This window comes from Emydura macquarii, unplaced genomic scaffold, assembly GCF_026122565.2.
Source record: "Emydura macquarii macquarii isolate MOO-44397 ecotype Brisbane River unplaced genomic scaffold, CSIRO-AGI_Emac_v2 contig_1390, whole genome shotgun sequence".
Lineage (NCBI taxonomy): Eukaryota > Metazoa > Chordata > Testudines > Chelidae > Emydura > Emydura macquarii.
Window position 1 is genome coordinate 23,304,409 of NW_027131527.1, and position 14,535 is coordinate 23,318,943.

General features: G+C 42.2%; 2 protein-coding genes across 2 annotated transcripts in view; one reads left to right on the forward strand and one right to left on the reverse strand.

The window, feature by feature from the left end:
• LOC137156163 (uncharacterized) overlaps positions 1-3,295 on the reverse strand; it is a 38,026-nt gene extending 34,731 nt beyond the window's left edge. The window contains exons 1-2 of the mRNA XM_067552885.1: positions 3,191-3,295; positions 2,228-2,304 (exon numbers count right to left, since the gene is read on the reverse strand). Of these exons, the coding sequence (XP_067408986.1) occupies positions 2,228-2,256 (29 nt within the window). The 5' untranslated portion in view covers positions 2,257-2,304; positions 3,191-3,295. The remainder of the gene's footprint in view (positions 1-2,227; positions 2,305-3,190) is intronic.
• Positions 3,296-3,326: 31 nt separating this feature from the next.
• CC2D2B (coiled-coil and C2 domain containing 2B) overlaps positions 3,327-14,535 on the forward strand; it is a 112,201-nt gene continuing 100,992 nt past the window's right edge. Inside the window, 2 exon segments of the mRNA XM_067552887.1 lie at positions 3,327-4,305; positions 8,904-11,891. The gene's annotated coding sequence lies outside the window, so the exon portion shown is untranslated.

Here is a 14,535-nt window from a genome sequence, read left to right on the forward strand (position 1 = left end):
AAGAGATGGGAACAAATAAAAATTGACAAGTGATATGGTGGTTGTGGTACCTAAAATAAAACTCTTTTGTGTGTTTTAAATTAGATTTCAAATTGATGGTGTTACTTTGAGTTGCATAGTTCCTAACCTGCTTGAATTTGTCCTGTTTTAAATTTTCTGGTCATAAACTGAGTAAAGAAACTGAATGCTGAATGTTTCAGAGCAACTTGTGCAGAAAGTTTTCAGCAATTTAGTTAACATATTTTATTTTCACACAAGCAATTTCTTACCAGAAAACAATAACCAGAAAAAATCATATTAAAAATGTTAAAAGTGTACCAGAAAGAAATAGAAATCATTATCATGTGGACGTAATAAAAAAGGAGACATTTTAAAACAATTAGATAAATCAGTTCCTCTTTCACTTATCTGCAGGAGAAACTATTAACAATGCCACTAAAATCTAAATGTACCAGGGAGCTGCATACCTTACTCTACTTTATATTATTGAATCTATCAACCATACCAAGAAAATAAGTACCTGAATTTTGATCTTGGCAGGTCAAAAGCCTTTTGGGCTTCTATTCAAATATACTTTTAATTTTAAGTAAACACACATATATTCTGTTAAAGGCTGTTTCACTAGAAATTATTTAAATGTTTACATAAGAAATTAAGATTAAAAATAAAGTTGTTAAATAATTTGTAATGTCTTCTTCGACAAAAAAACATGACAGTCTTTCAGTAACAGCCTTTAAAAACACAGCTGCATAGTTAGGAAAGGTACAAAATAAACTAAATTTAAAAATTAGTCTTAATTCCTCAATCTCCTAAATGTTAACAACTGATGACTCTCCTACAGGAGAAAGTTTATTTCTCTTCTTGGGAATGTACACAGGTGTTAGTTCCTAATTATACAGGCTGGAAATAGAAACTAGGATAATTTCTATAATTAAAAAAGGAATGCAGGTAGTCTACGTGTCAAGGTCAGAGCTACTTCACTTCCTTCAAATTCATAGGATGAAGGAAGGGGCAATTCAATACTGAACACGCTCTCAGTTCTGTAATAATAATAATGATTTAAGCCATGAAAAAAATGAACACCACACTAATTCTTTCAAGTTTCCTTCATTCCTGTTTGATAAACCTAAGACCCTTTAAATAAAAATAAGTAAAACTTTGAATCTAACTTCCTTTAAAATTTTGGATACAGCATGAAAGGAGGAGGAAGACAAATTAAGTTAAAACTATTAAACAGCTATTGATATTTTAGAAAATTTGAATTCGACCACAGCCTGCTACAACCAAATTCACCTAAAATTCTTTGAACTTATTTTAAAAAAAATTCTGTAATTATTTTTGTTGCCCTGGTTTGGTTTTATAATACGAACATAAGGGATCTTTTTAACAGGGAATGGAAATCAGGACCCCTATGTACTGTTTTAACTTTGTCATTCATTCAAAGACCTTGGTAAAGCTACTTAACCTTCCAGGTAAAATGGGGATAATACCAACCTTTCTAAAACACTCTGAGATCGTCTGATGAAAGGCATAAGCCTCACTGACTATTAACCCTTAAGTTTATGTGCGCTCAACTAAGTCTGTTGGTAAACTGCCAGTAGTACAAAGGCTACACCTGTTATTAAAAAAAAATGGAGATCACAGCATTGTCATTTTTAATATGAAGCACAGCCAATGGTCCCAGAATGCCGTATTGCCAGGTCACTAGAATGCAGGGAGAATGCTGCATGCTGGGACTTATTGTCTGAGACGTCACCAGTAAACATTCTGATAGTTCATTTGAAGAGTACAAGTAGGAAAAAAAAAAAAGTGCTTTTGCACTTGCATCTGTAAGAATGTCCCTTGTGCATGCATGCAAGCATCTACCCCCCCCACTCCTCCCCATATCTTGGTAGTACTATAAACATCTGAACATCTGAGAAGTTGAAAGGATGTATTACTGTCCCTCTCCTTTCCCCCAGTTGTGAGTACGCATTTGGGGAGGGGAAGAAGGCTAGGAAGAAGATCTATGTGTGGTTGATGAAGAAGCGTTTACAGACAGGCTGGGATATTATACTCACCTGGAGGATGGTGAGCTGCGTCCTCCCTGTCTTGGCGCAGATACCTACCTTAACTGGCTGTAGGTGGCTGAGACGCTGTAGTGAGAGAGTGCATGGGGCAGTCAAAGCACCCCTCCCTGCAGGTGGGGCGGGGCCCGCTCCTGCCTCTCTGAGTGAGGGATACTTACCCATCGGGGATAGTATTCTTCTTTACCATGCTGAAAGCGGGAGCAGGTAGAGCAGGAGGCAACGGTGAAAGTGGGCACTGCAGCAAAGGAGAGAGAACCGCGCAGTTAACACGGTGCCAATCTCTTTCTCCATTAAGATGGGCCATCTCACAGGGCTGACCCTAAGTGCAAGCACAGCAAGCAGCCACTTGCGGCCCCACACTTGATGCCATCAAGTTCTGCAGCTTGCAGGCTGGCCCATTTTCCTCTGCTGCAGTAGGCCAGAAGGGGAAGACGGAAGCTCACCCCGCCGCCCCCCATCTTCCCCGACAACTGAACCAGAGAGAAAAGGCAACTGATCTCTCCCTCAATTCGACTCCAGCAGCAGGGCTGAAGGGGTTAGAAAGATCTTACTAGCAGATCTTTCCTCCCTCTGTAGCAGGATCTGCCCGCCCCTTGCGCTCTCAGGGCCTGATTCCTGCTCTCAATGACGGAAAGGACGATTAGCCCCGTAGCGAGGGAATAAGATTCCCCTGCCCGGCGCTAACCTAGCTGGGCCCGATCCTGCCAGGTGCTGAGCACCCTCAGCTCTCGCTGAGCTAGCGGCTCCAGGACGGCCCCAAAGACAGCCCGGTGCCGCCGCCGCTCCAAAAACGACTCTTTCGGTTGGCGCGAGGCCGCAAGCCCCAAGACGGCGCCCACCATCCCCTCTGGCCCCGGGAGCCCCCGGCAGCCCCACCCCCGCGGCCGGCTCCCAGAGAAGGGAGAGGGCGAGGCGAGCTGCGCCCAGACTCCGGGGGCTGCCGGGTGTCGGCGAAGCAGAGGGGCTCCGGGATGGGGCCGGGGCTCGGAGGGAAGCGCGGGGACAGGCCAGGCCTGCGGTCAGGTCTCCTTGGCGAGAGAGGCAGGGCTGGGAGCGCAAAGAGGGTGCGGTCGGGTCCCGGCGAGGCAGGGTGGGGGGCTGCGGCTGCAGGCGGCCCGTACCCTGAACGGATTTTCCTTGAAGAGAAAAGCGAGAGAGACAGAGACGACACAGAACCTTCCCGAAAGGGTCCGCACTGCGCAGGCTCAGCAGTCGCAACCGGCCGCCCGCGAGTGTTTCACATTGCGCATGCTCATCAGTTGCTGAGTAGGTCATGGGGATATCTTAGTGCGCATGCTCATCAGTTGCGGAGTAGGTCATGGAGATATCTTAGTGCGCATGCTCAACAGCTTGTGACGCGGCCGGTTTGTCCTAGGTAGGGGTAGGCTCGTAACGAGCGCTAGCGAGGCACGGGGTTATCGATGCGCATGCCGAGAGCCAGGACTGTCGCGGGAGGGCGGGAAATGTATCAATGCGCAGCCTCAGTAGCGGCTCCGGCTGGCGTAACTAAGTTCGCAATTGAGCGCGTCCGCTCTGCGATACGGGCCAGTAAACTTTCGGGAGCGCTCGCGAACTAGCGCAGGCTCCCGCTTCGCCCCGCGGTCGGGATTCTCTCCGCTGGGGGTGAGGGCTTTAGGGGCTTTTTAGACATGGGCCTTACGTTCCATGTCTTCCCCAATAGGAGCTGTGGCCCATGATCCCTTCTTCCCCTCAGGGGCACTACTGTTCCCGGCATGCAGTGCGGCATCTGCATGTGCTAGGACGGCGCCCCTCGTCCGTCCGTCCGTCCGTGGCGGGGGAGGGCTAGTAGCGGAGCTCTGCTGCGCTAGAGTCCCCCTCCCGGCTCTCGAGACAGCAGCGCACAGGCTCTTACTAGTCCGCTGTGCGCCCCCGAGCCTAGGCTCGCGGTGCCAGGGCTGAAGGGCTGCGACTCCCGCGCTCTGAGGTGAGGCGGGGCACCGGACACGCCCCTAGCCGCAGCGTGCTGCGTGCGCGCGTCAGGAGGCCGCAGCCGCGAGTAGTTTCAGAAGCCACCTTGAACAAGTCTTCGACACTCAAGTGTGACGGTACCTGCCATTTGCTCGCAGCCTGGTGCTGACTGAGTGGCTGACCAGGCTCCCTCGCGGGTGCTGTTTGTTTCATAACATTGCAGTTACTCTTAGCTGAGATCAGGCGAAGTTACCAGTATGAGAAGAAAGTGAGCGGGTCGGTTTCCCAAAGAAGTTGGGGTGTGAAGGTGATGAGAAAGCTGCTTGGATTCTGGGAGACTTAATGTGCGGGGAGAAAAAATAATCTAAAATCTGCCTAGAGCACGACTCCTCTTAGCGGGCCTCTGCCTATCTGAAAAACGTAGTTCCGTCTGTCTCCTACCCCAATGCTCCTCTTCTCTCCTGCTTCCGTCCCCCTTTATCTCAACCCCTATCACATGCAGGCTCCTCTTCTGCTGCCTGCAAGCTGCTGCCTCTTATCTCTCAGGAACACCTGGAGGGTTGGGTCATCTTGTTGATGAGAGAGGAGAAGCAGGCGTGAGGTAGAGGCAGGGACAGGACAGTTTCGCTACAGGTGAAGGGTAGCTCAGAGAAAAAAGGCTGCATATGCTGCTACATATTCGTGGCTGGGACACCAGTACCTGTGGATGATGTTTGAAAACCCTGGACTGTTAACAGCTGTGGCCTGGATGAATCAAGGGTGTGTTGGCCACATATGATGAAGTCTTGTAAAGTGCCACTTTTGTTCAATTTTGATACGTTACCATTTTTGTGTTTTAACAATCTGCTTATTTTCATTGTACATGTTTTTGTTTGAGAATTCATCTCTTTTAACTTTAAGAATTGGTTTTTCATCCCATAAATATTAGATGTATCATGCATAGTCCTGTTCCTCTTTCTGAGGAGAAGGCCACAACTACACTTTTAATTATGTTCTTTGTGCCAGGGCTACTAATTAAGATGCAGGGGCTCTTCCAATGGTAAAAGAAAGTTTGCACAAAATTGTGAGTTGTTTATGGCCACTAAACTTTAGATTAGTAAAATTATTCTTGCAATAAGTATGATTTGGCAGGGGAAAATGATGCAGGATGCTTTTAGGACCATGACTATTTCTGTCCTTTGATTATTTATTTATGCAATGAACCAGTTTGTGTGCACAGTTGCTGTACTTGTACATGCGGATGAGGCAGACAATGTATATCTGTTATTCCTGGGGGAATGCGCTTGCGCAGATTTCATGGCCCCTGCAGATTTCTTTGCTTCCCTGCAGAAAAATGTCTTTGTGACAGGGAAGCAAAGGGCCCAGCAGCACGTGTGTGTCATTTTGGGCAATTGGAGCAGCTGGTGGAAACATAAATCACTGTGGGGTGGGGAGCTGGCTGGTGACTCCTAATCTGTGCCGTGCTCAGCTGCTAGTCCTGGCTGTTCTTGGGGTGAGGCAGGATAGGGCCTCCTCTTCCCCTGCAAGGAGGGGCTGGGTCAGACCCATCCCCAGAAACCTCCCCTGGCTGCAGGAAGCTCCACATCCCCCCCAGCTTCCTGCCCCCATTGCTCCTTAGCCGCAGAGTCATGGGTACTATACAGGGAGCTGCTCGCCTGTCTGCCCAGCCCTAGTGCATCTGGACCCCCCCCATACTGATACCCCCCTATCAAGCCTCACCCCCCTGTACCTAGAACCCCTGCACTCAAACCTCCACCTCACTGAGCCCTATCCTCTGCATCTGGAGCCCCCCTTGCACCCAGACCCTCCTGCTGAAACCCACCCCCGTGCACTCTGACCCCACCCGGCTGAGTCCTATTCCCTGCACCCAGACCCTTTGCTGAGCCCCACCCCGCCTGCATCTGGACCCCTGACCTCTTCACCTAGAGCATCCCCCGCTAAAGCTCCTGCACACAAATCCCCACTCCCCTTGCACCTGGACCATACCAACGAGTCCCCTGACCCCCATCCCACTGAGCCCTAGCCATCTGCACCCAGACTCCCACCCCACCAAGTGCCAGTCCTCAGCACCCAGACCCTCCCATCCCCCCCGAGACCCACCTGCCAAACCCCATCCCTCCACATCCAGACCCCCTTTGCTGAGCCCCAACCACCTTCACCTTGATCATCCTGCAGAATTCCATTTCTCCTGCACCCAGAACCCCCCAACGAACCCTTGTGCAACCAGATTCCCCTGCACCCGAACCCCCACCAAGCCAATCCCACCCAGATTGCCCCACACGTGGATCTCCCCATACTAAGCCCCTCCACACTTGGAACCTGCCAGGCTGAGCCTGCTTACCCTCCATCTAGATCGGGGCCATGGCTGGGTATGCACGTGAGACTTCGTTCCTCTTGCTTGCTATCTTGGTGCACCTGGTGTGGAGGGGCGGGGCCCTGATGTGTTTCTGTGGCAGATCCAGCCATTGCACTGTTCCAGAGTCAGGTGCAGCTTCACCGCTGAGTCTGTGTCCCAGGGGGTGCTGCAGTGTGATCTCCCACCTCCGTGCAGCCAGTGGCCTGTGCTCCCCACTACCATGCAGGAGCCTCCACATTTATTTATTGACAAATAAAATGTGCAGAATTTTAAAATATTGTGTGCAGAATTTTTATTTTATTTTGATGCAGAATTCCCTCAGCAGTAATCTGTCTTTGAAAATTATTAGCCTTCATTAGGCTAAAAATAAGCATTCCACAGGAGGCAGTTCACACCTCTTTTACACCTGCTCTCTCAGCATTACATTGCTTCAGATTCTGTTTATCTATGCAACCATAAGGACGTAAGTATTCTTTCTTTGTTTCCATTCAGCAGAATCAGAATGTGTGTTGAAGTGAGGGGTGTGTGTAGCTGCACCTAGCTAATGATATTTGACTCTTATTGTAGTAACACTTGTGGACTATACCTCTCTGGTTGAGAGAGGATAGAATCAACAATATAGTAATGGTAGTAATCCCTGGAATTTATTGCTTCCTGTTCATGTTGTCTGAGGAACTAAAAATATGTTGATTTCTGCTTCTCCTTGTCTCAGTTTTATTGGCTTTTGCATACCATGCCAATTTCCAAAATAGGGTTATATGTCTCAAACAGTGTATGTACAAGTGTTTGGTGTGAAAGATGAATAGTAAAAGCACCATGTTTTGTACAGAAGAAAGAACATAAGAATGGCCATACTACGTCAGATCAGTAGTCCATCTAGCCACTATCCTGTCTTCCAGCAGTGGCCAATGCTAGGTGTTTCAGAGGGAATGAACAGAACAGGCAATCATTAAGTGATCATCCTGTTATTCACTCCCAGCTTCTGGCAAAAACCAAAAGAACCAGAAAAAAAGAAAGTTGTAATAGGATAAAATAAATGGCAAAATGTACATCTGTTCAGATATTTTTCCATTCTTGGAATAGTGAATAATTTTGCTTCTGAAAAATCTATTTTTCCATAGTATACATTTCGATTGGCAATTTCTAGTTAATAGAAATTGTCATTCTCCCATAGTTTATCTCGTAGTCTAAGTGCAATTAATTAGAAATTAAAAGATGCAGTTCTAAGCTTATTTTGGTTGATTGTGTCCTTGGGGAGGAGAGAGGGTTTAATTAAAACAACAAGAAAGTGGAGTATTACCTAGGTAGGAAAAATAAAAAGGTTATCGAAAACCAACAATAGACTCTGGATGGGACATGTAAGATTTGTATTATATTCACTCAGAAATGAACTAGATAATTGTATTTAAATGATAAAATTCATTTTTATTCTGTTGAAAGAGAGGAACTGTTCAATACTATATAAAATAATAAAGCCATATATGAGCGTCATGTCTAGAACACTACATTAGTTATGACCATGTTAGGGGATCCAGTTATTACACAGCTCCATTTTGTAGTATAAATACGACTTAGCAAGCCATCATTTCAGATCTTGCAGGTGATTTCTTTTGATCTGTCGAAGACGAGAGCACAAGTATAAATTTATGTATAAAAACAGATAATGTGATGGGGGGAGAGGGTCCTAAAGTTTGGAATCCATTTGGTTTAGTGTAATTCTGGTATGTTCATTTGTTGTAATTTTCAGGTTAGTAACCTGATCATTTGGAAACCCATGTCATAGAGTTAGAGTTTAAGACCAGAAGAGACGACCAGATCATCTAATCTGAGCTCCTGTATAGCGATCTATAAACCAATTGTCTTAAAAATCCACACAGTGATGAAATACTGGATGTTCAGCCTCGTTGACTGGTGTGGAAATGTGGCCATCTGCACAACCACCACATTGTTATTCCATATTGTTTACTGTTGACTATTTGAACTCAGGTTCTAAACAGATTTTAGTGTTTGTTTATATATTGTAGTATGATAATATAATACACCTGTTAAATATCAAAATAGAAATACTCTAATGTTTTAATAAAATGCTTGCTATTAAATTATGTAACTGGAATTTAATCTGAATTTATTGTGATGGCTAGCATTAGAAAAACATGAACCACAATGTACTGTGATTGTGAAGTAGAGGTATAACTAACTTTAAAATACGTAAGAATTTGGTGCATCATGTCTCTCGATGAAATTCTTTAAAATTTTAGTCATTGGAAATATAGTCTCTCTGTTTTTCTAGCTCTGCATTTTTAAGAATTTAAAATATTTTTCTCTTTCGTCTTATTTCTTCATTCTTAAACTGTTTAAATTATATGATTAAATAGATTTTAAAAAGCTGTATGACCATTGCTTTTGTGAGCCCACTGAATTGAAGAGAAGTTAAATATTTTAATTTTGGGCAGTGTAACTTGTAATTATCTGATAGTTGATAGTATTAGTAGTATCAAACACTGAAATGACAGTGTTTTACAGTTTACTTGCTATCTTGTGTGTTTTAGTTCGGACGCTTCAGAATTAATGGACCCTGATCAAAAAGAAGAAGAAATGTCAACAGATAAAACAACTAAGGGAAGTTGTGTTAGTTGAAAAATAAAAGTTTTATGTTCCTTTCCAGACAAAATGCAGATGACTGGATTCAGCATTCTTAATTCATGCTGGCCTAAGATAAATACTGATGTTAATCATGATAATCGAGAATAGAAATCTACTTATAAAAAACCTTGAGGATCTGTGAATTTTCTGTTCTGCACAGAATTCTATAACTTTTTTGTGGGGGAAGGAGGGAATATGTACAAGATTTGCTGAGAATCAGTAACAACAGGAGTGGGAAGTCATTGAGTAACGAAAACTCTGTACTTTAGAGTTGAGATTCTTAGCTGCTAACAAACAAAGTCTGTGATGTAAAGAATCGTCAATGTCCTGAGGCTATCAAAAATAATTTAGTTAGAGGCAAGATCATCTTAACCAGTAACAAGCAATTCAGTCTGTGTTCACACAGCAGATTTTCTCCTTTTACAACCATGTTTGCGAGTCTGCTCTTATGTGGTACCTAACCATGTTTGTACAGAACATTCTGAGAAAATCTGGGCAATTTATTCCATTGTGTTTCATAAGGGGATATGGTGCCCTGAGGATGTGCATAAAAAGAGTCATCAGCATCATGTGGTCCCATGTGTCATGGGGTACCCTTTGCAAGAAAGAGTTGGGAGGAAGGAGGTTTGGCCAAACAAGTACAGTTAGGCGGTCATATCTATACTGCATGTGCGCGCACAACATGCAGTGCTGAACTGGCTGTTGGATGAGCCCCTGGCAAAGGTGAAATGCAGTTATTGATGTTAATAGACTTTCAACCATGTGATGTGTGAACCCAAATCATGTTTGAGCTAGCCATACCAATTTTACCAAAGTTACTAATCTAGTTAAAAATTCTTTTTTTTTCTTTGTCCTTTTTCTCTTATTCTGTTTGATATTTATTGCCCACTGTTGATTCTCTGTCCACTTCTCCCGAATAGATTCCTCTCACTTGTTGCCTCCTTGATTGTTGCCGCTCCTTGGTTATCTTGTTTCTTTCCTTACATTGATTGCTTTTCTTTCTTGCCCTGCTTTCTCTTCCTTCACCTATTTGCTTCTGTTAGGTATTCCCATTGGCTTTCTCTCCTCAGCAACTTATTCCCTTCTTTCTTCCCCATATTCTGCCTCTTTCTTCTCCTTTTTTTTTTATCAGGATCATAGCCTCATTATGCAGGTGAAGCACAAACAGAGAGAAAGACATAGCCCATCGCAAAGAACTTATAGCAAAATGCAACAAGTGGATGTAACATATGGAGGAAATAGGGAATGGAGGATAATACCTGATAACATTTGGTTTCATAGATTGGCTATGTGGACTACTGATGGTTTCAAGTGTATATCTAAAAATTGTAGGATATAAACAAAAATGATAAATGTCAGCAGTTCCTATTGGATACCTACCTGTTCTCTGCTCTGCTTCTCTGTTTCCTTCTCTCCTTCCATTGCTGTGCTGTCTGTGCCAGCAGCATATGGTACAAGAAGTGGTGGTAGCAGAAGACCTTTGAGTGTTACCATTTGAGTATCCAGCCCTTGAGGTAGCATAAAATGACTCTTTTTGTGGTATCCTGTGTGTAACTATTTAAGGCCACAGAATGGTAGAACCCAGATTAGAACTTGGATTCTTTACAGGTTTGTAAAAGTTAGCATTAAGAAAGGTAATGCAGACTCTGCAGGGTGTTTTATGGGCCTTCTGACTTCAATGCAATACATGCAATAAAGCACTTGGCTGCAGTAATTATTAAAAATAGTTATATGCTATCCTTTTCAGTTATAGAGGAGAGAAAGAGAAAAAATCCAAGGGGATTTCAGAAAAAAAAATCATAATTAAAATTTAATCCTAAATACTTTTAGTTGATAGAAATTTAGGGACCATGGGCATTGCACTTTTCACCTGATTAGAGAGTTTGCTGTAGTCATGTAAGACATTTTTGTTTTCCAGGGATGATGAATTTTTTTTGCAGCTCTCGTAACACCTTACCTGTGAGGAAGAGGAGAATTTGGGTTTCCTACATGTCAATATAAAACACCAATATTAGGCCTCTCTTTGGACCAGCCTTTGAGAGAATCTTAAACTAATGAAGTTCTAACATTCCATTCTCCATCGTCTTTATATGGCAGATCCAGACCATGAGAATATATTCTTCCTCCTGGAAGACAGATGGGAATGGGCAGGACCGAAGATTTTGTCACACACCTAACCAGAGGCTCACTTGTTAAATGTGATAAACTGAACACTTGCAAAACAATTAAAAAGCAAAAGTTAAAAAAAAAATCTGCAAATTGCACACATTTAAACAGTTTTAAATAAAATAATTATTGGGTCCTCAACAGAACAGGAAGGGTGAGATATTTGGATAGGCATACCAAGGGACATAGAAAAAAAATTAATAAAGAAGACATTACCATTCTTTCCATATCGAGTCTCTCCATGTGCCAGTTCAGACGTTAGGAATTTCCACAGCAGTGCCCATCTTCAGATGAGACATAGATTAGATACCAAGGAAAAAAATGTGAGATTGATAGACCATGTGCAGGAGCTGCATATCAAACGTGGCATCCAAAAGCTGCCACACTTATGGGAGAAACCAATATTGGGAGTCAAAACAAAAACCCATCACTACTACAAAAAAAGCCCCCCCCCCACTGTCAAAGCAATTATCTGATTTTGTGTCTTTCAAGGTGTGCTGTTATGCACTATGGCAGCATGACAAATTGGTGCCTTGACTTTTAGTGTTTTATTTTTTTATTATTGAGATATATTTTACTACAAAGACATGCATCCTATAGATAAAATAATAATGTAGATAATAATAATGTAAGTTTTAAGATTCTATTTTTTAATTGTCCAGAGAGAGGAAGCTCAAGAAACAATTCTGAAGAAGATCTCTCTCAGAAGGGAAAGTGCTAGAAAAAAGGTAAATTAGTTAATGCAACTTTTTAATGTTCTATACTGCACTATCTCTTTATTATAACAGTTGTTCGAAAATACTTCATCTTGTAGAATCCAAGTATTTTGATGCCTTGAGCCTTGTATATAATGGTACATATATGCTGTTGTTGTGACCACCAGCTGTTGAATAGTGGTACAGATATTTTTTAGTAATACTCTTACCTAATGAATAAGGGTACGATTCTGTCATGGAGGTCAGGGCTAGAGCAGCTGCCGGAGGTCAGGGTGACCAAATGTCCTGATTTTATAGGGACAATCCTGATATTTGGGGCTTTGCCTTATATAGGTGCCTATTACCCCCCACCCACTGTCCCAATTTTTCACACTTATCTGGTCACCCTACTGGAGGTCAGCCCTCATCAGCGCTCTGACTTTTTGGTCACTCAGAGGATATTTTTAGTAAAAGTCAGGGATGGGTCGCGGGTTTTCTATGAGTTTTTGTTTATTGCTTGTGACATTGTCCTCTGGTCATGTGTCGTACAGCTCAAACAGTGACTGAAACTTATGGATAACAAAATCTGTTTTCTACGTCAGTAGTAATAATATTGAGCACTTACAGGCCCTCTTCCAAAATCTGTTGAAGTTAATGGAAAGACTCCCATTGGCTTCAGTGGGCTTTGGATCAGGTCCATATATTACTTTTCATCAGTATCTCTCAAAGGACTTTCTATAGGCCCAGGTCAGCTTATTGTCATCAGCCAACCAGCATTCCATATACAAACAGCCACAATTAACATTTTCCACTGGTGGGGACTGACTGCACTTTCAAAAAATGACCCATTCCTAAAGAGAATGATTGAAGAATCTACAATAAAGCTTTCCAGGTTGTCAAAACCACAGACATGTTTGTAGAGGGCAATGCCAGATAGTCTTTATTTTACTTCAGAACTGCTACAATGGCTAGTTTATAGTCATGGCCAGTTCCAGTTCCATAATTTCCAATGTGGTGTATTTCCAAACTGGATCATCTGCTTGTGCTGGAGTCTTTAATGACCACAAGAAGGGTTCAAAAGTTGTCTTCCACTAAAACCTGTAGGCTGATTTATCAGCAGTGTATTCATCTTCCCAAGACAAAGGTAGAACAAGTTGTTGGGGGTTTTCTAAGTTTGTTTCAGCAGATAGTAGCCAGAATGGTGCTCTCAGAATTGCCCTCTTAAAATAAAATCCATTGATTTAGAGTGAAACAACTATTGTAAAACTGGTTCTCATCATTTTCACACACATACACACACACACTTTAATCAATATTTCTTTGATAGCATATAATAACTTCATGTGTCATAGATTATATCTGAAATATTTTAAGCAAATATTTTGAGTTGCCTCTTCTTACCCTGTATCTTATTTTTTCAAGGGCATTCTTCATTCTTATCCTTCAGTGAGTGCTTTCCTTTGCATTGGATCTAAACCTAGTTTTGAAGCACATCATTTATAATATTTCAGTCACAAATATAGTTTTCATATGCTATTTTCTGAGGCTTTTCTCCCTAATTAGCTGTATTGTCTTTCAAATGATCATGGTGATTGAGACCAACCCAAATTTTCTTCTAAATGTAGACTTAAGACTCTTCTATAACCAATACATTTAATTTTCTATTTTTGAATCTGGAATCTTTCTCTCTTAATTAAACTAATGTTTTCCTGAAATCTTTTGTGCTATTAGTTCTTTACAGACCTGGGTCTCCAGGTGCTCCAATTTTTAAGCAGAGGAGAGCCTCTGGGGTCTGGAGTTTAAAAGTGTGAAATGTGCTTCCTAAACCAGATTTTGCGCAGTTATGATGGTGTAAATCTGTGATAATTCAACTTTCTTCAGATGAGCTATTCAGGATTTATGACAGTGTAACTGAAACAGAACCAAGTCATTTTCTGTAAAAAGAGGTACAACTTGCATGCAACAGTCTGAAGAAAGGTAGTTTAATATTCAGCCTGTATTTGGATTTTCCACAAAGGAGGTATTTCATCTTGGATGGATTAAAGAGTTCTTTGTATATAGTTAGCTAGAGTGTTGCTAAATATATTGTTGGATTAAAGCAGGTTTAAATATTAATTGGTGGGACGTGGTGTTAAACCAATGAAGTTTAATCGGTAACTTGAGAACATTTGGAACAAGAACAAGTTGAAAACAGCCTGCAGAGGAATAGCTTTATTATCTCTTATTTATAGTACAGTGTGATACTGTCTAACATTCCTTCCTGCTTTTAACATTGGAAAAAAGAGGTTGATTTGAATATGGCATTCTTTTTTCAGCAGCTTATTTGTTATTAACCTTTTTTCCTTTCCTGTATTTCAGTGTTGTTTCTATAAATCTAGATGTTTAAAATATGACACATGAATGTACTTATTATTTTACTTATTTATAGTATGTCTAGCACTATGAAATCTGGAACCATTACAGATTACCACAGGCATCAGTTTAAAAATGCAAAATTAAAGAAGCAGCAGCAAAAATGATGCTTAATATAGAACTATTTGGAAAGGCTTAGTTCAAAAGATGGACTTTTCACCATTCTCTGCAATTGAAGTGAGGCTTTGACAAACCACCTGATGGAGCAAATTCTCTGGTCAGGAACTCTGCACTCAGAATTGTCCGGCCTCTAGTCCTCATGAGT